Below are 24,488 nucleotides of genomic sequence, written 5' to 3' on the forward strand. Positions count from 1 at the left end.
TTTGTTATTTATTTTTTTCCCCATAAAAAAACCCCCCAAAAAATCCCCCCAACATCCCCAAAAAATCGGGAAGGACTCCAGGAATTTTTTAGGGATTTTTTTTTTTCCCAGGAAAAATCAGATTTTTCCCTCAAAAAAATATCCCATTTCTTTTAATTTATTTTTCGGGGATTTTAAAGGATTATTTACATCCGAAAAAAAACCCAAAAAAATCGGGAATTTTTTTCCCCTGAAAGGGAATTTTTTGGAAAAATTCCAAGGAAAATTTCGGGATCCCTTTGATTTCTTTTCTTCCCGGAGCACCTGGAACAAAAAAAAAAAAGGGAATTTTTAGGAATTTTGACCTTAAAAATCCACATTTTTCCCTATTTTTCCTCAGGAATTTTCCCTTCATTTTTCCCAATTTTTGGGGGAATTTTCCCTTCATTTTTCCCAATTTTCCTGGGAATTTTCCCAATTATTTTTCCCATTTTCCCCTTCATTTTTCCCAATTTTTTTGGGGAATTTTCCCTTCATTTTTCCCAATTTTTTGGAGAATTTTCCCTTCATTTTTCCCAATTTTCCTGGGAATTTTCCCTTCATTTTTCCCATTTTTCCCTTCATTTTTCCCAATTTTTTGGGGAATTTTCCCTTCATTTTTCCCATTTTTTTAGGGAATTTTCCCTTCATTTTCCCCATTTTTTTAGGGAATTTTCCCTTCATTTTTCCCAATTTTTTGGGGAATTTTCCCTTAATTTTCCCTTTATTTTTCCCATTTTTCCCTTCATTTTTCCCAATTTTTTTTGGGAATTTTCCCTTCATTTTTCCCAATTTTCTTTGGGAATTTTCCCTTTATTTTTCCCAATTTTCCCTTCATTTTTCCCAATTTTTTGGGGAATTTTCCCTTTATTTTTCCCAATTTTCCCTTAATTTTTCCCAATTTTCCTCAGGAAAATTCCCTTTATTTTTCCCAATTTTCCCTTAATTTTTCCCAATTTTCCTCAGGAATTTCCCCTTTATTTTTCCCAATTTTTGGGGGGAATTTTCCCTTCATTTTTCCCAATTTTCCCTTAATTTTTCCCAATTTTTCTCTGGATTTTTCCCTTTATTTTTCCCAATTTTCCCTTAATTTTTCCCAATTTTCCTCAGGAAAATTCCCTTTATTTTTCCCATTTTTCCCAATTTTTTTTGGAATTTTCCCTTCATTTTTCCCAATTTTCCTCAGGAATTTTCCCTTTATTTTTCCCATTTTTCCCTTCATTTTTCCCAATTTTTTTAGGGAATTTTCCCTTCATTTTTCCCATTTTTTTAGGGAATTTTCCCTTCATTTTTCCCAATTTTTTTGGAATTTTCCCTTCATTTTTCCCAATTTTTTGGGGAATTTTCCCTTCATTTTTCCCATTTTTTTGGGGGAATTTTCCCTTTATTTTTCCCATTTTTCTCTTCATTTTTCCCAATTTTTTGGGGAATTTTCCCTTCATTTTTCCCATTTTTTTAGGGAATTTTCCCTTCATTTTTCCCATTTTTGGGGGAATTTTCCCTTCATTTTTCCCAATTTTTTGGGGAATTTTCCCTTTATTTTTCCCATTTTTCTCTTCATTTTTCCCAATTTTTTGGGGGAATTTTCCCTTTATTTTTCCCATTTTTCTCTTCATTTTTCCCAATTTTTTTTGGGAATTTTCCCTTCATTTTTCCCAATTTTCTTTGGGAATTTTCCCTTTATTTTTCCCAATTTTCCCTTCATTTTTCCCAATTTTTTGGGAAATTTTCCCTTCATTTTTCCCAATTTTTCTGTTAATTTTCCCTTCATTTTTCCCAATTTTTTGGGGAATTTTCCCTTTATTTTTCCCAATTTTCCTGGGAATTTTCCCTTTATTTTTCCCATTTTTCCCTTCATTTTTCCCAATTTTTCTGGGAATTTTCCCTTCATTTTTCCCAATTTTTGGGGGAATTTTCCCTTCATTTTTCCCATTTTTTTTAGGGAATTTTCCCTTAAATTTTCCCATTTTTTGGGGAATTTTCCCTTCATTTTTCCCAATTTTTTGGGAAATTTTCCCTTCATTTTTCCCAATTTTTCTGGGAATTTTCCCTTTATTTTTCCCATTTTTCCCTTAATTTTTCCCAATTTTTGGGGGGAATTTTCCCTTTATTTTTCCCAATTTTCCCTTTATTTTTCCCATTTTTCCCTTCATTTTTCCCAATTTTCCTGGGAATTTTCCCTTCATTTTTCCCAATTTTCTTTAGGAATTTTCCCTTCATTTTTCCCAATTTTTTGGGGGAATTTTCCCTTTATTTTTCCCAATTTTCCCTTAATTTTTCCCAATTTTCCTCAGGAAAATTCCCTTTATTTTTCCCATTTTTCCCAATTTTTTTTCGAATTTTCCCTACATTTTTCCCAATTTTTTGGGGAATTTTCCCTTTATTTTTCCCATTTTTCTCTTCATTTTTCCCAATTTTTTTGGGGAATTTTCCCTTAATTTTTCCCAATTTTTCTCTGGATTTTTCCCTTTATTTTTCCCAATTTTCCCTTCATTTTTCCCAATTTTTTGGGGAATTTTCCCTTCATTTTTCCCATTTTTTTAGGGAATTTTCCCTTCATTTTTCCCATTTTTGGGGGAATTTTCCCTTCATTTTTCCCATTTTTTGGGGGGAATTTTCCCTTTATTTTTCCCATTATTCCCTTCATGTTTCCCAATTTTTGGGGGGAATTTTCCCTTAATTTTTCCCAATTTTCTTTGGGAATTTTCCCTTTATTTTTCCCAATTTTCCCTTCATTTTTCCCAATTTTTTGGAGAATTTTCCCTTCATTTTTCCCATTTTTTTGGGGGAATTTTCCCTTTATTTTTCCCATTTTTCCCTTCATTTTTCCCAATTTTTTGGGGAATTTTCCCTTTATTTTTCCCAATTTTTTGGGGAATTTTCCCTTCATTTTTCCCAATTTTCCTGGGAATTTTCCCTTAATTTTTCCCAATTTTTTTGGAATTTTCCCTTCATTTTTCCCAATTTTTCTGGGAATTTTCCCTTCATTTTTCCCATTTTTTTTTTAATTTTCCCTTAATTTTTCCCAATTTTTTGGGGAATTTTCCCTTTATTTTTCCCATTTTTTTGGGGAATTTCCCCTTTATTTTTCCCAATTTTTGGGGGGAATTTTCCCTTTATTTTTCCCAATTTTCCCTTAATTTTTCCCAATTTTCCTCAGGAAAATTCCCTTTATTTTTCCCAATTTTCCCTTAATTTTTCCCAATTTTCCTCAGGAATTTCCCCTTTATTTTTCCCAATTTTTGGGGGGAATTTTCCCTTCATTTTTCCCATTTTTCCCTTAATTTTTCCCAATTTTCCCGGGAATTTCCCCTTTATTTTTCCCAATTTTTTGGGGGAATTTTCCCTTTATTTTTCCCAATTTTCCCTTCATTTTTCCCAATTTTCCTCAGGAAAATTCCCTTTATTTTTCCCAATTTCCCCTTAATTTTTCCCAATTTTCCTCAGGAATTTCCCCTTTATTTTTCCCAATTTTTTGGGGGAATTTTCCCTTTATTTTTCCCAATTTTCCCTTTATTTTTCCCAATTTTTCTCTGGAATTTTCCCTTTATTTTTCCCATTTTTCCCTTAATTTTTCCCAATTTTCCCGGGAATTTTCCCTTTATTTTTCCCATTTTTCCCTTCATTTTTCCCAATTTTTTGGGGGAATTTTCCCTTCATTTTTCCCACTTTTCCCTGGGAATTTCCCCCCTTTTCCAGGATTTTCCCCCCCCACCTCTCAAGCCTCCTCTCCGTTCTCCGGCTCCCCTTCGGAATCCTTGGAATTCTCGGAAGTCCGGGATAAAATGTCGGCCATCAAAGCCTCTTCCAGCTTTTTCCTCACCTGGTGCACCCTTTCCTCCTGTTTCCTGGGAAAAAAAAAACTTGGGAATAACCCCAAAAACTCGGGAATTTCACCCCCAAAACTTTCATTTTTCCCAATTTTTTTTGGGGAATTTTCCCTTTATTTTTCCCTATTTTTTTTAGGAATTTTACCCTAAAAATCCACATTTTTTTCCCAATTTTCCCTTTATTTTTCCCAATTTTTCTTGGGAATTTTACCCTAAAAATCCACATTTTTTCCCCAATTTTCCCTTTATTTTTCCCTATTTTTTTTAGGAATTTTGTCCTAAAAATCCACATTTTTTCCCCAATTTTCCCTTTATTTTTCCCTATTTTTTTCAGGAATTTTACCCTAAAAATCCACATTTTTTCCCCAATTTTATTTGTTTTTCCCAGTTTTTTCTTGGGAATTTTCCTTTTATTTTTCCCTAATTTCCCCTCTGGAATTTTCCCTTTAAACCCTCAATTTTTTTCCCTTTTTCTCTGAAATTTTCCCTTTATTTTTTTTCCTATTTTCCCTCCAGAATTTTCCCTTTAAAACCTCAATTTTTCCCCATTTTTCCTCCGGAATTTTCCCTTAAAAACCCACATTTTTCCCCCAATTTTATTTCTTCTTTCCCAATTTTTTCCCTCTGGAATTTCCCTTTAAATCCTCTATTTTTTTCCCTTTTTCCTTTGGAATTTCCCCTTTATTTTTCCCTATTTTCCTTTACAATTTTCCCTTTATTTTTCCCTATTTTCCCTCCGGAATTTTCCCTTAAAAACCCACATTTTTCCCCCAATTTTATTTCTTCTTTCCCAATTATTTCCCTCTAGAATTTCCCCTTTAAACCCTCTTTTTTCCCCCCGTTTCCCTCCAAAAATTCACTTTTTTCCCCCCGTTCGCCCCCAAAAATTCCCTTTTTTCCCCCCGTTCGCCCCCAACTTTTCCCCCCTTCCCCCCCAATTTTTTTCCCCAAAAATTCCCAATTTTTCCATGGAATTCCTCCCACCTGATGTCCTCATCTGTGACAATAAAAGCCTTGCAGAGGGGTTGGGAGGTGTTGAGCCAAACCGCCGGGTTCTTCTCCACGGCCGCCGAGAGCTGGCCGGTGATGGGGGCCGAGCTCGTGTGCAGGGCGCTGGCCACGGCCGACAGCAGCGTCTCCTCGGTATTCCCGGGCCCCACTCCTGGAAAAAAACAGGGAATTCTGGTCCAAATCTCCCTGGAAATGGGGGGAAAATCCCCAAAAAATCCCCAAAAAATCCGCGAAAAAATCGGTGAAAAATTGTTGAAAAATCGCTGAAAAATCCCAAAAAAATCCTCAAAAAATCCTTAAAAAATCCAAAAAAAATCCTTAAAAAAGCCCCAAAAAATCCCCAAAAAATCCTCAAAAAATCCCCAAAAAATCCCCAAAAATATCAAAAAATCCACGAAAAATCTCCAAAAAATCCCGAAAAAATCCCTGAAAAATCGCAGAAAAATCCACAAAAAATCCCCCAAAAATCACCGAAAAATCCCCAAAAAATCCCTGAAAAATCGCCAAAAAATCCCCAAAAAATCCCATAAAATCCCCCAAAAATCCCCAAAAAATCCCCCAAAAAATCCTCAAAAAATCCCCAAAAAATCCCCCCAAAATCCCTGAAAAATCCCCGAAAAATCCTCAAAAAATCCCTGAAAAATCCCCAAAAAATCCTTAAAAAATCCCCAAAAAATCCCAGAAAAATCCGCAAAAAAATCGCTGAAAAATCGCCGAAAAAATCCCAAAAAAATCCACAAAAAATCCTCAAAAAATCCCCAAAAAATCCCTGAAAAATCCCCGAAAAATCCTCAAAAAATCCCTGAAAAATCCCCAAACAATCCTTAAAAAATCCCAAAAAAATCCTCAAAAAATCCCAAAAAAATCCCAAAAAAATCCCCAAAAAATCCCAAAAAATCCACAAAAAATCCTCAAAAAATCCCCAAAAAATCCCAAAAAAATCCTCAAAAAATCCCAAAAAATCCCCAAAAAATCCCCAAAAAATCCTCAAAAAATCCCAAAAAAATCCTTAAAAAAACCCAAAAAAATCCCAAAAAAATCCTCAAAAAATCCCAAAAAATCCCTGAAAAATCCGCAAAAAAATCCCCAAAAATCCTCAAAAAATCCCAAAAAAATCACAAAAAAATCCTTAAAAAATCCCAAAAAAATCCTCAAAAAATCCTAAAAAATCCCCCAAAAATCCCCAAAAAATCCCAAAAAAATCCTCAAAAAATCCTCAAAAAATCCTTAAAAAATCCCAAAAAAATCCTTAAAAAATCCTTAAAAAATCCCAAAAAAATCCTCAAAAATTCCCCGAAAAATCCCTAAAAAATCCCCCAAAAATCCCCCAAAAATCCCAACGGGTTCTTCTCCACGGCCGCCGAGAGCTGGCCGGTGATGGGGGCCAAGCTCGTGTGCAGGGCGCTGGCCACGGCCGACAGCAGCGTCTCCTCGGTATTCCCGGGCCCCACTCCTGGAAAAAAACAGGGAATTCTGGTCCAAATCCCCCGGGAAATGGGGGGAAAATCCCCAAAAAATCCCAGAAAAATCCGCGAAAAAATCGGTGAAAAATCGGCGAAAAATCGCTGAAAAATCCCGAAAAAATCCCAAAAAAATCCGAAAAAAAATCCTCAAAAAATCCCAAAAAAATCCCCCAAAAATCCCGAAAAAATCGTCAAAAAATCCCAAAAAAATCCTCAAAAAATCCCCAAAAAATCCCCAAAAAAAATCCTAAAAAAATCCCAAAAAAATCATCAAAAAATCCTCAAAAAATCCACAAAAAATCCCTGAAAAATCCTCAGAAAATCCCAAAAAAATCCTTAAAAAAACCCAAAAAAATCCCAAAAAAATCCTCAAAAAATCCCAAAAAACCCCCGAAAAATCCCCAAAAAATACCAAAAAATTCCCAAAAAATCCCCCAAAAATCCCAAAAAAATCCCCAAAAAATCCCCGAAAAATCCCAAAAAAATCCCCAAAAAATCCCCAAAAATCCCTGAAAAATCTCAAAAAAATCCCCCAAAAATCCCAAAAAAATCCCCAAAAAATCCCCGAAAAATCCCTGAAAAATCCCAAAAAAATCCCAAAAAAATCCCCAAAAATCCAAAAACAATCCCCGAAAAATCCCAAAAAATCCCCAAACAATCCCCGAAAAATCCCCTAAAAATCCCAAAAAAATCCTCAAAAAATCCCCGAAAAATCCCAAAAAATCCCCAAAAATCCCCAAAAAAATCCCCGAAAAATCCCAAAAAAATCCTCAAAAAATCCCCAAAAATCCCCCAAAAATCCCCCAAAAATCTCCGAAAAATCTCAAAAAAATCCCCCAAAAATCCCAAAAAAATCCCCAAAAAATCCCCGAAAAATCCCTGAAAAATCCGCAAAAAAATCCCTGAAAAATCATCAAAAAATCCTCAAAAAATCCCTGAAAAATCCCAAAAAAATCCTCAAAAAATCCCAAAAAAATCCCCGAAAAATCCCCAAAAAATCCCCGAAAAATCCCCAAAAAACCTTGAAAAATCCCCCAAAAATCCCAAAAAAATCCCCGAAAAATCCCTGAAAAATCCCCAAAAAATCCCCCAAAAATCCCCAAAAAACCCATTTCTTTGGGAAAAAAATCTGATTTTTCTGGGAAAAAATTCTGATTTTTTGGGATCATCACCCCAAAATTCCTGAATTTTTTGGGGAATTTTTCTGGAATTTTTGAGGAAAAAAATCTGATTTTTGGCCAAAAAATTCCCAAGAATTCCAGGAAAAAATTCCAATACCTTGCAATCCTTTGGGAAGCTCCATGGATTTGATGATCTGCTCGCTGACGTCGGAAGCGCTCAGGCCCTGGAGCCTCTTTTCCCAGAAAAGCTGGAAAACAGGGATTGGGAATGAGGCAGGAATTTTTGGGGAATTTTGGGGGATTTTTGGGGATTTTTGGGGATTTTTTGGGGAATTTTGGGGGGATTTTTTGTGATTTTTTCGGGGATTTTTTTGGGATTTTTCGGGGGTTTTTTGGGGATTTTTTGGGGATTTTTCGGGGGTTTTTTGGGATTTTTTGGGGAATTTTTTGAGGAATTTTTTGGGATTTTCTGGGGAATTTTTTTGGAATTTTGGGGGATTTTTTGAGGAATTTTTGGGAATTTTCTGGGGGATTTTTTGGGGAATTTTTTAGGGATTTTTAGGGAATTTTTTAGAGATTTTTGGGATATTTGGGGGATTTTTTGGCGATTTGTTGGGAATTTTGGGGGATTTTTTAGGGATTTTTGGGGATTTTTTTGGGAATTTTGGGGGGAATTTTTGGGAATTTTGGGGGATTTTTGTGGAATTTTTTTTTGATTTTTCGGGGATTTTTTGGGGATTTTTTGGAATTTTTGGGCAATTTTTTGAGAAATTTTGGGGAATTTTTTAGGGATTTTTCGGGGATTTTGGGGGGAATTTTTGGGGGGATTTTTTGGGAATTTTGGGGATTTTTAGGGAAAATTTTTTGCCTCAACAAACCCCTTAAAAATCCCCGAAAAATCCCCCAAAAATCCCCAAAAATCCCCCAAAAATCCCCAAAAAAACCCCAAAAAATCCCAAAAAATTCCCAAAAAATCCCAAAAAATCCCCAAAAAACCCCCGAAAAATCCTCAAAAAATCCCAAAAAAATCCCAAAAAAATCCCTGAAAAATCCCAAAAAAATCCCAAAAAAATCCTCAAAAAATCCCGAAAAATCCCCCCAAAATCCCCCAAAAATCCCAAAAAAATCCCAAAAAAATCCCCGAAAAACCCCCGAAAAATCCCCGAAAAATCCCCAAAAAATCCCCGAAAAATCCCCAAAAATTCCCGAAAAAATCCCAAAAAACCCCCAAAAATCCCCCAAAAATCCCCAAAAAATCCCTGAAAAATCCCAGAAAATTCCCCAAAAAACCCCAAAAAATCCCCCAAAAATCCCAAAAAAATCCCAAAAAAATCCCCCAAAAAAACCCAAAAAACCCCCAAAAAATCTCCAAAAAATCCCCAAAAAATCCCCCAAAAATCCCTGAAAAATCCCCAAAAAATCCCAAAAAAATCCCCAAAAAATCCCAAAAAAATCCCCAAAAAATCCCCAAAAAATCCCCAAAAAACCTCCGAAAAATCCCCAAAAAATCCCCAAAAAATCCCCGAAAAATCCCCGAAAAATCCCCGAAAAATCCCATTTTCACCCCATTTTTTTGGGGATTTTTTTCCCAGAATTCCGGGAATTTTTGGGAATTTTGGGAATACCTGCCGCGGCTGCTCCGTGATCCGTTGGGGATCCGCCCTGACCTTGTTGCTGGGGTGGTTGGTGACTTTGGTGACGGGCTGCTTGAAGATGGACGCCGTTTGCCGGATGGGCAGGCTCGTGTTCAGATCCGGTTTGCCCTAAAAAAAATCGGGAATAAGCCACAAAAAAAAGTCAGGAATAAGCAGAAAAAAATTGGGAACAAGCAGGAAAAAATTAGGAATAATTAGGATTAATCCTTGTTATTTTATTCCCTGATCTTTCCTCTCTAATCCTAATTTTTCCCACTAAATTCTCATTTTTTTTCCCCTAAATTCCCAATTTTTTTCCCTAAATTCGCAATTTTTTCCCCTAAATTTCCAATTTTTTCCCACTTTTTCCCAATTTTTCCCCCCTTTTTCCCAATTTTTTCCCTCCTAAATTCCCAATTTTTTTCCCCCCTAAATTCCCAATTTTTTCCCCCCTAAATTCCCATTTTTCCCCATAAATTCCCGATTTTTTTCCCCATAAATTCCCGATTTTTTCCCCCTCCAATCCCAATTTTTCCCCCCTCCATTCCCACTTTTTTCTCCCTAAATTCCCAATTTTTTTCCCTAAATTTCCAATTTTTTTCCCTAAATTCCCACTTTTTTCCCACTTTTTCCCATTTTTTTCCCCCCTAAATTCCCATTTTTCCCTCCTAAATTCCCATTTTTTCCCCACTTTTTCCCAAATTTTTTCCCCCCAAGTTCCCTTTTTTTTTTCCCCTAAATTCCGAATTTTTTTCTCTAAATTCCCAATTTTTTTCTCCTAAATTCCCAATTTTTTCCCCCCTAAATTTCCACTTTTTTCCCCTCTCCAATCCCAATTTTTTTCCCCTAAATTCCCACTTTTTTCCCATTTTTCCCAAATTTTTTCCCCCCTAAATTCCCACTTTTTTCCCCTCTCTAATCCCAATTTTTTCCCCTAAATTCCCAATTTTCCCCCCCCTAAATTCCCACTTTTCCCCCTCCAATCCCAATTTTTCCCCTCCAAAATTCCTCAGGCCATTCCCAGCATTCCCAAATTACATTTTCTGGGAATAAGCAGCTGGAAATTCAGGAATTTTGCCCCCCAAACCTTGTTGGGATTCATGGAGTTTTGGGGAATTTCTGGGGGATTTTTTGGGAATTTTTGGGGGATTTTTGGGGATTTTTTTGGAATTTTTTGGGGATTTTTTGTGGATTTTTTGGGGAATTTTTTTGGGAATTTTTGGGGGATTTTTGGGAATTTTTTGGGATTTATTGGTAAAAAAATCTGATTTTTCTGGGGAAAAAAATGGGATTTTTTCGCCAAAAAAATCGGATTTTTTGGGGAAAAAATCAGATTTTTTCCGGAATTTTTTGGAATTTTTTTGTGAATTTTTTAGGGATTTTTGGGGAATTTTGGGGGATTTTTTGGTGAATTTTTTAGGGATTTTTGGGAATTTTTTTTGGAATTTTTCCCCCTCCAAACCTTGTTGGGATTCATGGAATCGTTCCGGAGGCGCTGCTTGTTCTTCTGGAGTTTTGGGGGATTTTTGGGGGATTTTTGAGGATTTTTTGGGGATTTTTGGGGGATTTTTGGGGGATTTTTTGGGGAATTTTTGGGGATTTTTTGGGGAATTTTTGGGGATTTTTTGGGGATTTTTTGGGAATTTTTGGGGATTTTTTGGGGATTTTTTTGAATTTTTAGGGAATTTTTTGGGGAATTTTGGGGTAATTTTGGGGAATTTTTAAGGGATTTTTTTGGAATTTTTGGGGATTTTTTGGGGAATTTTGGGGGATTTTTGGGGGGATTTTTGGGGATTTTTTGGGGATTTTTTTGGGAATTTTGGGGGGATTTTTGGGAATTTTTGGGGGATTTTTTGGTGAATTTTTGTGGATTTTTTTGGAATTTTTGGGGGATTTTTTGGGGAATTTTTGGGAATTTTATTGGGAAAAAAATCTGATCATTCCGGAGGCGCTGCTTGTTCTTCTGGAGTTTTTGGGGGATTTTTGGGAATTTTAGGGGAATTTTTGATGAATTTTTTGGGAATTTTCTGGGGAATTTTTGGGGAATTTTTGGGGGGGATTATGGGGAATTTTTGGGGATTTTTTTGAGGATTTTTTTGGGGAATTTTTGGGGATTTTTTTGGGAATTTTTTGGGAATTTTTGAGAATTTTTGTGGATTTTTTGGGGAATTTTGAGGGATTTTTTAGGGATTTTTTGGGGAATTTTTGGGGGATTTTTGGAATTTTTGTGGATTTTTTTGGGGATTTAATTGGGATAAAAATCTGATTTTTCTGGGGAAAAAAATGGGATTTTTTTCGTCAAAAAAATCGGATTTTTTGGGGAAAAAATCAGATTTTTTCCGGAATTTTTTGGAATTTTTTTGTGAATTTTTTAGGGATTTTTTGGGAATTTTTGGGGATTTTTTGGTGAATTTTTTAGGGATTTTTGGGAATTTTTTTGGGAATTTTTCCCCCTCCAAACCTTGTTGGGATTCATGGAATCGTTCCGGAGGCGCTGCTTGTTCTTCTGGAGTTTTGGGGGATTTTTGGGGGATTTTTGAGGATTTTTTGGGGATTTTTGGGGGATTTTTGGGGGATTTTTGGGGAATTTTGGGGGATTTTTTGGGGATTTTTTGGGAATTTTTGGGGATTTTTTGGGGATTTTTTTGAATTTTTTGGGGAATTTTTTGGGGAATTTTGGGGTAATTTTGGGGAATTTTTAAGGGATTTTTTTGGAATTTTTGGGGATTTTTTGGGGAATTTTGGGGGATTTTTGGGGGGATTTTTGGGGATTTTTTGGGGATTTTTTTGGGAATTTTGGGGGGATTTTTGGGAATTTTTGGGGGATTTTTTGCTGAATTTTTGTGGATTTTTTTGGAATTTTTGGGGGATTTTTTGGGGAATTTTTGGGAATTTTATTGGGAAAAAAATCTGATTTTCCTGGGGAAAAAAATGGGATTTTTTGGCCAAAAAATCGGATTTTTTGGGGAAAAATTTAGATTTTTTCAGGATTTTTTGGGGATTTTTTGGGGATTTTTTGGGGATTTTTTGGGGAATTTTTGGGCATTTTTTGGGAATTTTTTGGGGAATTTTTTGGGGAATTTTGCCCTCCAAACCTTGTTGGGATTCATGGAATCATTCCGGAGGCGCTGCTTGTTCTTCTGGAGTTTTGGGGGATTTTTGGGGAATTTTTGGGGATTTTTTGGGGATTTTTTGGGATTTTTTGGGGAATTTTTTGAGAATTTTTTGGGGGGATTTTTTGAGAATTTTTGTGGATTTTTTTGGGGAATTTTTGGGGGAATTTTTGGGGATTTTTGGGGGAATTTTTTGGGGATTTTTGGCAATTTTTGGGGTAATTTTTGAGAATTTTTTAGGGATTTTTTGAGGATTTTTGGGGGATTTTTTGGGGAATTTTTGAGAATTTTTGAGGATTTTTTTGGGAATTTTTGGCGATTTTTTGGGATTTTTTGGGGAATTTTTGGGGGAATTTTTGGGGATTTTTTGGGGATTTTTTGGGGATTTTTGGGAATTTTTCGGGATTTTTTGGGGAATTTTTGGGGAATTTTTGGCAATTTTTTGGGGTAATTTTTGAGAATTTTTTAGGGAATTTTTTGGGATTTTTTGGGGGAATTTTGGGGGATTTTTTGGGATTTTTTGGGGGATTTTTGGGGGAATTTTTGGGGAATTTTTGGCAATTTTATTGGGAAAAAAATCTGATTTTTCTGGGGAAAAAAACGGGATTTTTTCACCAAAAAATCTGATTTTTTGGGGAAAAAATCGGATTTTTTGAGGAATTTTTGGAGATTTTTGGGGGGAATTTTTGAGGATTTTTTGAGGAATTTTTGGTCATTTTTTGGGAATTTTTTGGGGAATTTTTTCAGGAATTTTCCCCCTCCAAACCTTGTTGGGATTCATGGAATCGTTGCGGAGGCGCTGCTTGTTCTTCTGCAGTTTTTGGGGGATTTTTGGGGAATTTTTGGGGGATTTTTTAGGGGAATTTTGGGGGATTTTTTTGGGAATTTTGGGGGAATTTTGGGGAATTTTTTAGGGATTTTTTGGGGAATTTTGGGGGGATTTTTGGGAATTTTTGGGGATTTTTTTGGAATTTTGGGGGGATTTTTGGGGGGATTTTTTTTGGGAATTTTTGGGGGAATTTTTGCGAGAATTTTTGGGGATTTTTTTTTGAATTTTGGGGGAATTTTTGGGGAATTTTTTGGGGAATTTTTGAGAATTTTTGTGGATTTTTTGGGGAATTTTTGGCAATTTTTTGGGGTAATTTTTGAGAATTTTTTAGGGAATTTTTGGGGATTTTTTGGGGAATTTTTGGGGATTTTTTGGGATTTTTTGGGGGATTTTTGGGGGAATTTTTGGGGAATTTTTGGCAATTTTATTGGGAAAAAAATCTGATTTTTCTGGGGAAAAAAACGGGATTTTTTCGCCAAAAAAATCTGATTTTTTTGGGAAAAAATCGGATTTTTTGAGGAATTTTTGGAGATTTTTGGGGGGAATTTTTGAGGATTTTTTGAGGAATTTTTGGTCATTTTTTGGGAATTTTTTGGGGAATTTTTTCAGGAATTTTTCCCTCCAAACCTTGTTGGGATTCATGGAATCGTTGCGGAGGCGCTGCTTGTTCTTCTGGAGTTTTGGGGAATTTCTGGGGGATTTTTTAGGGAATTTTTTGGGAATTTTTGGGGGATTTTTTGGGGATTTTTGGGGGATTTTTGGGGAATTTTTGGGGATTTTTTGGGGATTTTTTGGGAATTTTTGTGGATTTTTGGGGGAATTTTTGGGGATTTTTTGGGGAATTTTTTAGGGAATTTTTGGGGATTTTTTGGGGAATTTTTGGGGATTTTTCGGGAATTTTTTAGGGATTTTTTGGGGATTTTTTGGGAATTTTTAGGGATTTTTTGGGGAATTTTTGAAGATTTTTTTGGGATTTTTTGGGAATTTTTTGAGGATTTTTGGGGATTTTTGGGGAATTTTTAGGGATTTTTTGGGGAATTTTTGGGGGATTTTTGGGAATTTTTGGGGGATTTTTTTGGAATTTTTTTGTGAATTTTGGGAATTTTATTGAGAAAAAAATCTGATTTTTCTGGGGAAAAAAATGGGATTTTTTCGCCAAAAAAATCAGATTTTTTGGGGAAAAAAATGAGATTTTTTGGGGAAAAAATCGGATTTTTTCAGGAATTTTTGGGGATTTTTTTGGAATTTTTTTGTGAATTTTTTAGGGATTTTTTGGGCATTTTTTGGGAATTTTTTGGGGAATTTTTTCAGGAATTTTCCCCCTCCAAACCTTGTTGGGATTCATGGAATCGTTGCGGAGGCGCTGCTTGTTCTTCTGGAGTTTTGGGGAATTTCTGGGGGATTTTTAAGGGAATTTTTTGGGAATTTTTGGGGGATTTTTTGGAGATTTTTGGGGGATTTTTGGGGAATTTTTGGGGATTTTTTGGGGATTTTTTGGGAATTTTTGTGGATTTTTTGGGGAATTTTTGGGGATTTTTTGGGGAATTTTTTAGGGAATTTTTGGGAATTTTTGGGGATTTTTTTGGAAATTTTTGGGGATTTTTCGGGAATTTTTTAGGGATTTTTTGGGAATTTTTAGGGATTTTTTGGGGAATTTTTGAAGATTTTTTTGGGATTTTTTGGGAATTTTTTGAGGATTTTTGGGGATTTTTGGGGAATTTTTAGGGATTTTTTGGGGAATTTTTGGGGGATTTTTGGGAATTTTGGGGGGATTTTTTTGTAATTTTTTTGTGAATTTTGGGAATTTTATTGGGAAAAAAATCTGATTTTTCTGGGGAAAAAAACGGGATTTTTTCGCCAAAAAAATCGGATTTTTTGGGGAAAAAAATGAGATTTTTTCGCCAAAAAAATCAGATTTTTTCACGAATTTTTGGTGATTTTTTGGGGATTTTTTGGGGATTTTTTTGTGAATTTTTTAGGGATTTTTGGGGAATTTTTTGGGAATTTTCTGAGGAATTTTGGGAATTTTTCCCCCTCCAAACCTTGTTGGGATTCATGGAATCGTTGCGGAGGCGCTGCTTGTTCTTCTGCAGTTTGCTGGGCATCATTTTGCCCGTGCGGAAGTCGAAGCTGCTCAGATCCACGGAATTCCCGAGGTATCGGGCCAGCTGGGGCTTGCTCCGGAATTTTTTCCCGCTGGGGCTGAAGGGGGAGAGAGAAAAATGGGAATTTCGGGGGGAAATGGGGAAAAAATGGGAAAAAAATGGGATTTTTGGGGGGGAAATGGGGGGAAAATGGGAAAAAAATGGGATTTTTGGGGGGAAAATGGGGGGAAAATGGGAAAAAAATGGGAATTTGGGGGGGGGAAATGGGATTGGAGGGGGAAAAATTGGGATTGGAGGAGAAAAAAATTGGGAATTTAGGGAAAAAAATTGGGGAAAAATGCGGGAATTTAGGGGGAAAAAATTGGGGAAAAGTGGGGAAAAAAGTGGGATTGGAGAAGAAAAACATTGGGAATGAAGGGGGAAAAATTGGGATTGGAGAGAAAAAATTGGGAATTTAGGGGGGAAAAAAATTGGGAATTTAGGGGTAAAAATTGGGAAAAAGTGGGGAAAAATGTGGGAATTTAGGGGGAAAAAATTGGGAATTTAGGGGGGAAAAAATTGGGAAAAAGTGGGGAAAAATGTGGGAATTTAGGGGGAAAAAATTGGGAATTTAGGGGGGAAAATGTGGGAATTTAGGGGGAAAATGTGGGAATTTAGGGGGAAAAAATTGGGAAAAAGTGGGAAAAATGTGGGAATTTAGGGGGAAAAAATTGGGAATTTAGGGGGGAAAATGTGGGAATTTAGGGGGAAAAAAATTGGGAAAAAGTGGGGAAAATGTGGGAATTTAGGGGGGAAAATGTGGGAATTTAGGGGGAAAAAATTGGGAATTTAGGGGGGAAAATGTGGGAATTTAGGGGGAAAAAATTGGGAAAAAGTGGGAAAAATGTGGGAATTTAGGGGGAAAAAATTGGGAATTTAGGGGGGAAAATGTGGGAATTTAGGGGGAAAAAAATTGGGAAAAAGTGGGGAAAATGTGGGAATTTAGGGGGGAAAATGTGGGAATTTAGGGGGAAAAAATTGGGAAAAAGTGGGAAAAATGTGGGAATTTAGGGGGAAAAAATTGGGAATTTAGGGGGGAAAATGTGGGAATTTAGGGGGAAAAAAGTGGGAATTTAGGGGGGAAAATGTGGGAATTTAGGGGGAAAAAATTGGGAAAAGTGGGGAAAAATGTGGGAATTTAGGGGGAAAAAAATTGGGAATTTAGGGGGGAAAAATTAGGAAAAAGTGGGGGAAAATTGGGAATTTAAGGTGGAAAAAATGGGGAAAAAGTGGGAAAAAAATTGGGAATTGAGGGGGAAAAATTGGGAATTTAGGGGGAAAAAATTGGGAATTTAGGGGGAAAAAACTGGGATTGGAGAGGGGAAAAAGTGGGAATTTAGGGGGGAAAAGTGGGAAAAAGTGGGAAAAATGTGGGAATTTAGGGGGAAAAAATTGGGAATTTAGGGAAAAAAATTGGGATTGGAGAGGGGGAAAAGTGGGAATTTAGGGGGAAAAAAATTGGGAAAAGTGGGGAAAAATGTGGGAATTTAGGGGGAAAAAATTGGGAATTTAGGGGGGAAAAATTAGGAAAAAGTGGGGAAAAATTGGGAATTTAAGGTGGAAAAAATGGGGAAAAAGTGGGAAAAAAATTGGGAATTGAGGGGGAAAAATTGGGAATTTAGGGGGAAAAAAATTGGGAATTTAGGGGGAAAAAACTGGGATTGGAGAGGGGGAAAAGTGGGAATTTAGGGGGGAAAAAATTGGGAAAAAGTGGGAAAAATGTGGGAATTTAGGGGGAAAAAAATAGGGAATTTAGGGGGAAAAAATTGGAAAAAGTGGGAAAAATGTGGGAATTTAGGGGGAAAAAAATTGGGAATTTAGGGGGGAAAAATTAGGAAAAAGTGGGGAAAAATTGGGAATTTAAGGTGGAAAAAATGGGGAAAAAGTGGGAAAAAAATTGGGAATTGAGGGGGAAAATTGGGAATTTAGGGGGAAAAAATTGGGAATTTAGGGGGAAAAAACTGGGATTGGAGAGGGGAAAAAGTGGGAATTTAGGGGGGAAAAGTGGGAAAAAGTGGGAAAAATGTGGGAATTTAGGGGGAAAAAATTGGGAATTTAGGGAAAAAAATTGGGATTGGAGAGGGGGAAAAGTGGGAATTTAGGGGGAAAAAATTGGGAAAAGTGGGGAAAAATGTGGGAATTTAGGGGGAAAAAATTGGGAATTTAGGGGGGAAAAATTAGGAAAAAGTGGGGAAAAATTGGGAATTTAAGGTGGAAAAAATGGGGAAAAAGTGGGAAAAAAATTGGGAATTGAGGGGGAAAAATTGGGAATTTAGGGGGAAAAAAATTGGGAATTTAGGGGGAAAAAACTGGGATTGGAGAGGGGGAAAAGTGGGAATTTAGGGGGGAAAAAATTGGGAAAAAGTGGGAAAAATGTGGGAATTTAGGGGGAAAAAAATAGGGAATTTAGGGGGAAAAATTGGAAAAAGTGGGAAAAATGTGGGAATTTAGGGGGAAAAAATTGGGAATTTAGGGGGGAAAATTAGGAAAAAGTGGGGAAAAATTGGGAATTTAAGGTGGAAAAAATGGGGAAAAAGTGGGAAAAAAATTGGGAATTGAGGGGGAAAAATTGGGAATTTAGGGGGAAAAAATTGGGAATTTAGGGGGAAAAAACTGGGATTGGAGAGGGGGAAAAGTGGGAATTTAGGGGGGAAAAAATTGGGAAAAAGTGGGAAAAATGTGGGAATTTAGGGGGAAAAAAATAGGGAATTTAGGGGGAAAAAATTGGAAAAAGTGGGAAAAATGTGGGAATTTAGGGGGAAAAAAATTGGGAATTTAGGGGGGAAAAATTAGGAAAAAGTGGGGAAAAATTGGGAATTTAAGGTGGAAAAAATGGGGAAAAAGTGGGAAAAAAATTGGGAATTGAGGGGGAAAAATTGGGAATTTAGGGGGAAAAAAATTGGGAATTTAGGGGGAAAAAACTGGGATTGGAGAGGGGGAAAAGTGGGAATTTAGGGGGGAAAAGTGGGAAAAAGTGGGAAAAATGTGGGAATTTAGGGGGAAAAAATTGGGAATTTAGGGGGGAAAAATTAGGAAAAAGTGGGGAAAAATTGGGAATTTAAGGTGGAAAAAATGGGGAAAAAGTGGGAAAAAAATTGGGAATTGAGGGGGAAAAATTGGGAATTTAGGGGGAAAAAAATTGGGAATTTAGGGGGAAAAAACTGGGATTGGAGAGGGGGAAAAGTGGGAATTTAGGGGGGAAAAAATTGGGAAAAAGTGGGAAAAATGTGGGAATTTAGGGGGAAAAAAATAGGGAATTTAGGGGGAAAAAATTGGAAAAAGTGGGAAAAATGTGGGAATTTAGGGGGAAAAAAATTGGGAATTTAGGGGGGAAAAATTAGGAAAAAGTGGGGAAAAATTGGGAATTTAAGGTGGAAAAAATGGGGAAAAAGTGGGAAAAAAATTGGGAATTGAGGGGGAAAAATTGGGAATTTAGGGGGAAAAAAATTGGGAATTTAGGGGGAAAAAACTGGGATTGGAGAGGGGGAAAAGTGGGAATTTAGGGGGGAAAAGTGGGAAAAAGTGGGAAAAATGTGGGAATTTAGGGGGAAAAATTGGGAATTTAGGGAAAAAAATTGGGATTGGAGAGGGGGAAAAGTGGGAATTTAGGGGGGGAAAATTGGGATTGGAGGAGGAAAAGTGGGATTGGAAGCGGAAAACTTGGGATTGGAGCTTTTCCATGCCTGGGATTGGGGCTGGGAATTCCCGGAATTCCGGGAATTCCGGGAATTGCCGGCGGGAGAAGTGAGCGGCGAAGCGAGGCGGGAATTCCCACCCGGAATTTGGTGCCTTCCCAAAATCCCAAAATTCCCAAATTTCTGGGATGGAAATTCTGGGATGGAGAATTCCCGGGAAATTTCGCTTGGAGAAAGGGGTTTGAGGGATTAAAGGGGATTTTTTTTGCCGTTTTCCAAAAAAAATTCCCAAAAATTCCCCAAAAATTCCCTAAAAAATTCCCCAAAAATGCCCTAAAAATTCCCTAAAAAATTCCCCAAAAAATCCCCAAAAAATCCCAAAAATTCAAAAAAAAAAATTCCCCAAAACTCCCAAAAAATCCCCCCAAAAATTCCCAAAAATTCCCCAAAAAATCCCCAAAAAATCCCTAAAAATTCCCCCCAAATTCACAAAAAATACAAAAAAAATCCCCCAGAAAATTCACAAAAATTCCTCCAAAAATTCCCCAAATATTCCCCAAAAAATCCCCAAAAAATCCTCAAAAATGCCCCCCAAAATTCCCCAAAAATTCCAAAAAAATCCCCCAGAAAATTCCCAAAAATTCCTCAAAAAATTCCCCAAAAATGCCCCAAAAATCCCAAAAAAATCCCCAAAATCCCCCAAAAATCCCCCAAAACTCCCAAAAAATCCTCCAGAAAATTCCCAAAAATTCCCCAAAAAATCCCCCAAAAAATCCCCCAAAAATTCCAAAAAAATCCTCCAAAATTCCCAAAAATCCCCAAAAATCCCAAAAAAATCCCTAAAAAATCCCCCCAAAATCCCAAAAAATCCCCAAAAACTCCCCCAAAAAATCCCCCAAAAATTCCAAAAAAATTCCCAAAAAATCCCCAAAAATCCAAAAAAAACCCCCCAAAATCCCAAAAAAATCCCCCAAAAAATCCCAAAAAAATCCCCCAAAAATCCCCGAAAACACCCAAAAAATCTCCCAAAAAATCCCCCCAGAATTCCCCAAAAAATCCCCAAAAATCCCCCAAAAAATCCCCAAAAATTCCACAAAAATTCCCCCAAAAATTCCAAAAAAATCCCCCAAAATTCCCCAAAAAAATCCCCAAAAATTCCCCAAAAATCCCCCAAAAACTCCCAAAAAATCCCCCAAAAAATCCCAAGAAATTTCCAAAAAAATCCCCAAAAAATTCCCCCAAAATTCCCCAAAAAATCCCCAAAAATTCCCCAAAAATCCCCCCAAAACTCCCAAAAATCCCCAAAAAATTCCCAAAAAAATCCCAAAAAAATCCCCAAAAAATCCCCAAAAAATCCCCAAAAATCCCAAAAAAATCCCCAAAAATCCCCCAAAAAATCCCCAAAAATTCCACAAAAATTCCCCCAAAAATTCCCAAAAATCCCCCAAAAAATTCCCAAAAATTCCCCAAAAAATCCCAAAATTCCTTCTCCTCCTCCATCAATTTTTCCCACCCTCAAATCCCAAAAAACCCTCCCCCTCCCCCCCTTTTTGGACCAAATTCCGGGTGAAAATCCCATAATTAACGAGATGCAAACGAGATGCAAACGAGATGCAAATGAGATGCAAACGAGATGCAAACAAAGCCGTAACTTTTTCCAAGAGTCCTCCCGGAATTCCCGGAATTCTGGCGAAGCTTCCTCCGAGTCCTTTTTTTTTTTTCAGGAAAAAAGGAAATTCCGGGGTTTTTTTTTAACGTCTCCGAGCGAAGAATTCCAAAAAAAAAAACTCGGGAATGTCGGGAAAAAAAGAGTCTTGTCGGGTTTTTCCAGGGAAAACATTCCAGAAGAATCATCAGCAGGACGGTCCCACCCCCTAATTCCCGAAAAAAAAAACCGGGAGAAGCTTCCTGAGGCAAAGCAGAAGAGAAGAGAGAGGAAATTCCAGGGGGTTTTTTTCCAGCAGGGAAGCGAAAAAGCGGGAATTCCGGGAGCAAAAAAGCGGGAATTCTGGGAGTAAAAAGCAGGAATTCCAGGAGCAAAAAAGCAGGAATTCCGGGAGCAAAAAGCAGGAATTCCAGGAGCAAAAAAAAAGCGGGAAGAGCGGGAATTCCGGGTCTTTTCCAGGCGGGAGCGTCGGGATAAGAGGGGAGGTTTTTTTTTCGGGAGCGGCTTCCGAGCGGGATCTATAAAGGAATAAAAGCTTGGGAATTTTCCAAAGGGATCTGGTCCAGGATTTTTGGGAATAAAGGCTTGGAATTTTGCCCTGGGTGATGCCCAAAATTTGGGAAAAAACCTGGGAATTTTCCCCTGGATCCTTCCCAAGATTTGGGAATAAAACCTGGGAATTTTCCCATTAATAATTCCCAAAATTCAGGAAAAAACCTGGGAATTTTCCCCTGGATCCTTGGGAATTTATCCCAAATCTCCTTCCCAAAATTTAGGAATAAAAGCTGGGAATTTTCAGATTAATAATTCCCAAAATTTGGGAAAAAAAGCTGGGAATTTTCCCCTGGATCCTTCCCAAAATTCAGGGATAAAACCTGGGAATTTTCCCCTGGATCCTTCCCAAGATTTGGGAATAAAACCTGGGAATTTTCCCCTGGATCCTTCCCAAGATTTGGGAATAAAACCTGGGAATTTTCCCATTAATAATTCCCAAAATTCAGGGAAAAATCTGGGAATTTTCCCCTGGGTAATTCCCAAAATTCAGGAAAAAAACCTGGGAATTTTTCCCCTGGATCCTTGGGAATTTATCCCAAATCTCCTTCCCAAAATTTAGGAATAAAAGCTGGGAATTTTCAGATTAATAATTCCCAAAATTTGGGAAAAAAAGCTGGGAATTTTCCCCTGGATCCTTCCCAAAATTCAGGGATAAAACCTGGGAATTTTCCCCTGGATTTTTCCCAAAATTGAGGAATAAAACCTGGGAATTTTCCCCTGGATCCTTCCCAGGATTTGGGGATAAAACCTGGGAATTTTCCCATTAATAATTCCCAAAATTCAGGAATAAAACCTGGGAATTTTCCCCTGGATCCTTCCCAGGATTTGGGAATAAAGGCTTGGAATATTCCCCTGGATCCTTGGGAATAAATCCCCAATTTTCCTTCCCAGGATTCAGGAATAAAACCTTGGAATTTTCCCCTGGATCCTTCTCAAGATTTTGGGAATAAATCCCAGGATTCTTGGGAATAAACCCTTGGAATTTTCCCCCTGGATCCTTCTCAAGATTTTGGGAATAAACTCCAGGATTCTTGGGAATAAATCCCAGGATTCTTGGGAATAAATCCCAGGATTCTTGGGACTAAACCCTTGGAATTTTCCCCCTGGATCCTTGGGAATAACCGGGATCAGGCTGGGCAGGGAACAGGGATTAAGTCGGGAATGGAACCGGGATCATCCCGGCCAGGAAACCGCCAAAAAGTCCTGGAATGAGAGCCCCGGGATCGAGAACTTCCCCTTCATTCCAAAACCCGGGAATCCCAATCCCAAAATCCCGGGAATTCCCAATTCCAACCCCCCCCGGGACTCCCAAAAAACCCCCCCCACGGGACGGGGCGATGGCGGAAGCGGCCGCGCTCTTTGACAGCCGGGCCCGGCTCTTCCTCCTTCCTTCCTCCTCCTCCTCCTCCTCCTGGCTCCGCATTCCCGAGATTCCCAAAATTCCCCCCAAATTCCCACCTGAAATAATAGACATCGCTTTTCCCGGCGCTCAAGCCGGACTTGCGAATCACCTCTTCCTTCTTCCAGCCCGGCGGCAGAGCGGGACAGTCCATCCTGCCCGGTTTTTCCATGGCGGGCCGGGAAGCTTTTCCCGGTTTTTCTTTTCTTTATCCCGTTTTTTTTTATAATTCCCGGGTTTTTTTTTTTAATCCCGGGGCCCGCGGCCCCCGCGGCGATGGCGGCGCCAGGAGCCTCCGGGCCACAGAGACGCCGGGCCTCCCGGAAGGGCAGAGCGGCCGCGGGGGAACCATAGAGAGGGGTGGGAGGGGGACGGAGCGGTGCCTGGTTGGAGGACTCAAAATGGCGGCCGCGGGATCATAGAGAGGGGACGGAGCGGTGCCGGTTGGGAGGACCAAAATGGCGGCCGCTGGAGGACTCCGAAATAAGGCAAGGGGACGGCGGCGACCATAGAGAGGGAAGGGAGGGGACGGAGCGGTGGCGGGGGGAGGAGGCAAAATGGCGGCAGTGGGAGGAGCCCGGAAGGGGACCGGCCGGAGGAGGGGGGTCGCAGAGTGGAGACCCCAAAACGGGAGCCACAAGGGGGACCCCAAAATGGAAACCTTGAGTGGGATCCCCAAAATGGGACCCACATCCCAGAGTGGAGCCCCTTAATGGGACCCTAAAACGGGACCCACAAGGGGGACCCCAAAATGGGACCCCTGAGTGGGATCTCAGGGCTCCACTCTGGGATGTGGGGTCCCATTTTGGGGTCCTATTTTAGGGTCCCATTTTGGGGCTTCACTCTGGGATTTGGGGTCTCTCTGTGGGTCCTATTTTGGGGTCTCATTAAAGGGTTTCACTCTGGTATTTGGGTCCCCCTGTGGGTCCCATTTTGGGGTCCCATAAATGGGCTTCACTCTGGGATTTGGGTCCCATTTTGGGGTCCCATTAAGGGGCTTCACTCTGGGATTTGGGTCCCATTTTGGGGGTCTCATTAAAGGGTTTCACTCTGGGATTTGGGTCCCATTTTGGGGTCCCATTAAGGGGCTCCACTCTGGGATTTGGGGTCTCTCTGTGGGTCCCATTTTGGGGTCTCATTAAGGGGATTCACTCTGGGATTTGGGGTCTCTCTGTGGGTCCTATTTTGGCGTGTCATTAAAGGGTTTCACTCTGGGATTTGGTCCCATTTTGGGGTCTCATTAAAGGGGCTTCACTCTGGGATTTGGTCCCATTTTGGGGTCCCATTAAGGGGCTTCACTCTGGGATTTGGGGTCTCTCTGTGGGTCCCATTTTGGGGTCTCATTAAAGGGCTTCACTCTGATATTTGGTCCCATTTTGGGGTCTCATTAAAGGGGCTTCACTCTGGGATTTGGTCCCATTTTGGGGTCTCATTAAAGGGGCTTCACTCTGGGATTTGGTCCCATTTTGGGGTCTCATTAAAGGGGCTTCACTCTGGGATTTGGGTCCCATTTTGGGGTCCTATTTTGGGGTCCCATTAAGGGGCTTCACTCTGGGATTTGGGGTCTCTCTGTGGGTCCCATTTTGGGGTCTCATTAAGGGGCTTCACTCTGGGATTTGGGTCCCATTTTGGGGTCCTATTTTGGGGTCCCATTAAGGGGCTTCACTCTGGGATTTGGGGTCTCTCTGTGGGTCCCATTTTGGGGTCCCATTTTGGGGCTTCACTCTGGGATTTGGGGTCTCTCTGTGGGTGCAGTTTTGGGGTCTCATTAAAGGGGCTTCACTCTGGGATTTGGGTCCCATTTTGGGGTCTCATTAAAGGGTTTCACTCTGATATTTGGTCCCATTTTGGGGTCTCATTAAGGGGTTTCACTCTGGGATTTGGGTCCCATTTTGGGGTCCCATTTTGGGCCTCCACTCTGGGATTTGGTCCCATTTTGGGGCTCCACTCTGGGATTTGGGTCCCATTTTGGGGTCCCATTAAGGGGCTTCACTCTGGGATTTGGTCCCATTTTGGGGCTCCACTCTGGGATTTGGGTCCCATTTTGGGGTCCCTTTAAGGGGCTCCACT

General features: G+C 38.8%; 1 protein-coding gene and 1 long non-coding RNA gene across 3 annotated transcripts; both read right to left on the reverse strand.

The window, feature by feature from the left end:
- Positions 1-184: 184 nt before the first annotated feature.
- Positions 185-22,733, reverse strand: LOC127460887 (methyl-CpG-binding domain protein 2-like). 2 transcript variants are annotated; one of them, XM_051779866.1, is made up of 7 exons: positions 22,478-22,733; positions 15,062-15,221; positions 9,069-9,206; positions 7,601-7,691; positions 4,833-5,010; positions 3,734-3,866; positions 185-303 (listed from the first exon to the last, which is right to left on the reverse strand). In XM_051779866.1, exons 1-6 carry the CDS (start codon positions 22,588-22,590, stop codon positions 3,737-3,739), a joined length of 810 nt encoding a protein of 269 aa, XP_051635826.1. In that variant the 5' UTR covers positions 22,591-22,733; the 3' UTR covers positions 185-303; positions 3,734-3,736. The 2 variants fall into 2 exon arrangements, with proteins under 2 accessions (XP_051635826.1, XP_051644104.1); XM_051788144.1 differs by lacking the exons at positions 185-303; positions 3,734-3,866; positions 4,833-5,010 and adding an exon at positions 6,149-6,312.
- On the reverse strand, positions 20,556-21,948 carry LOC127475040 (uncharacterized). Its single transcript, XR_007906783.1, has 2 exons — positions 21,768-21,948; positions 20,556-21,092 (listed from the first exon to the last, which is right to left on the reverse strand). It is a non-coding gene; the product is annotated as an uncharacterized LOC127475040 (long non-coding RNA).
- Positions 22,734-24,488: the final 1,755 nt, after the last annotated feature.

Source organism: Manacus candei, unplaced genomic scaffold (genome assembly GCF_025592945.1).
Source record: "Manacus candei isolate 608988 ecotype Guabito, Panama unplaced genomic scaffold, ASM2559294v1 h1tg000001l, whole genome shotgun sequence".
Lineage (NCBI taxonomy): Eukaryota > Metazoa > Chordata > Aves > Passeriformes > Pipridae > Manacus > Manacus candei.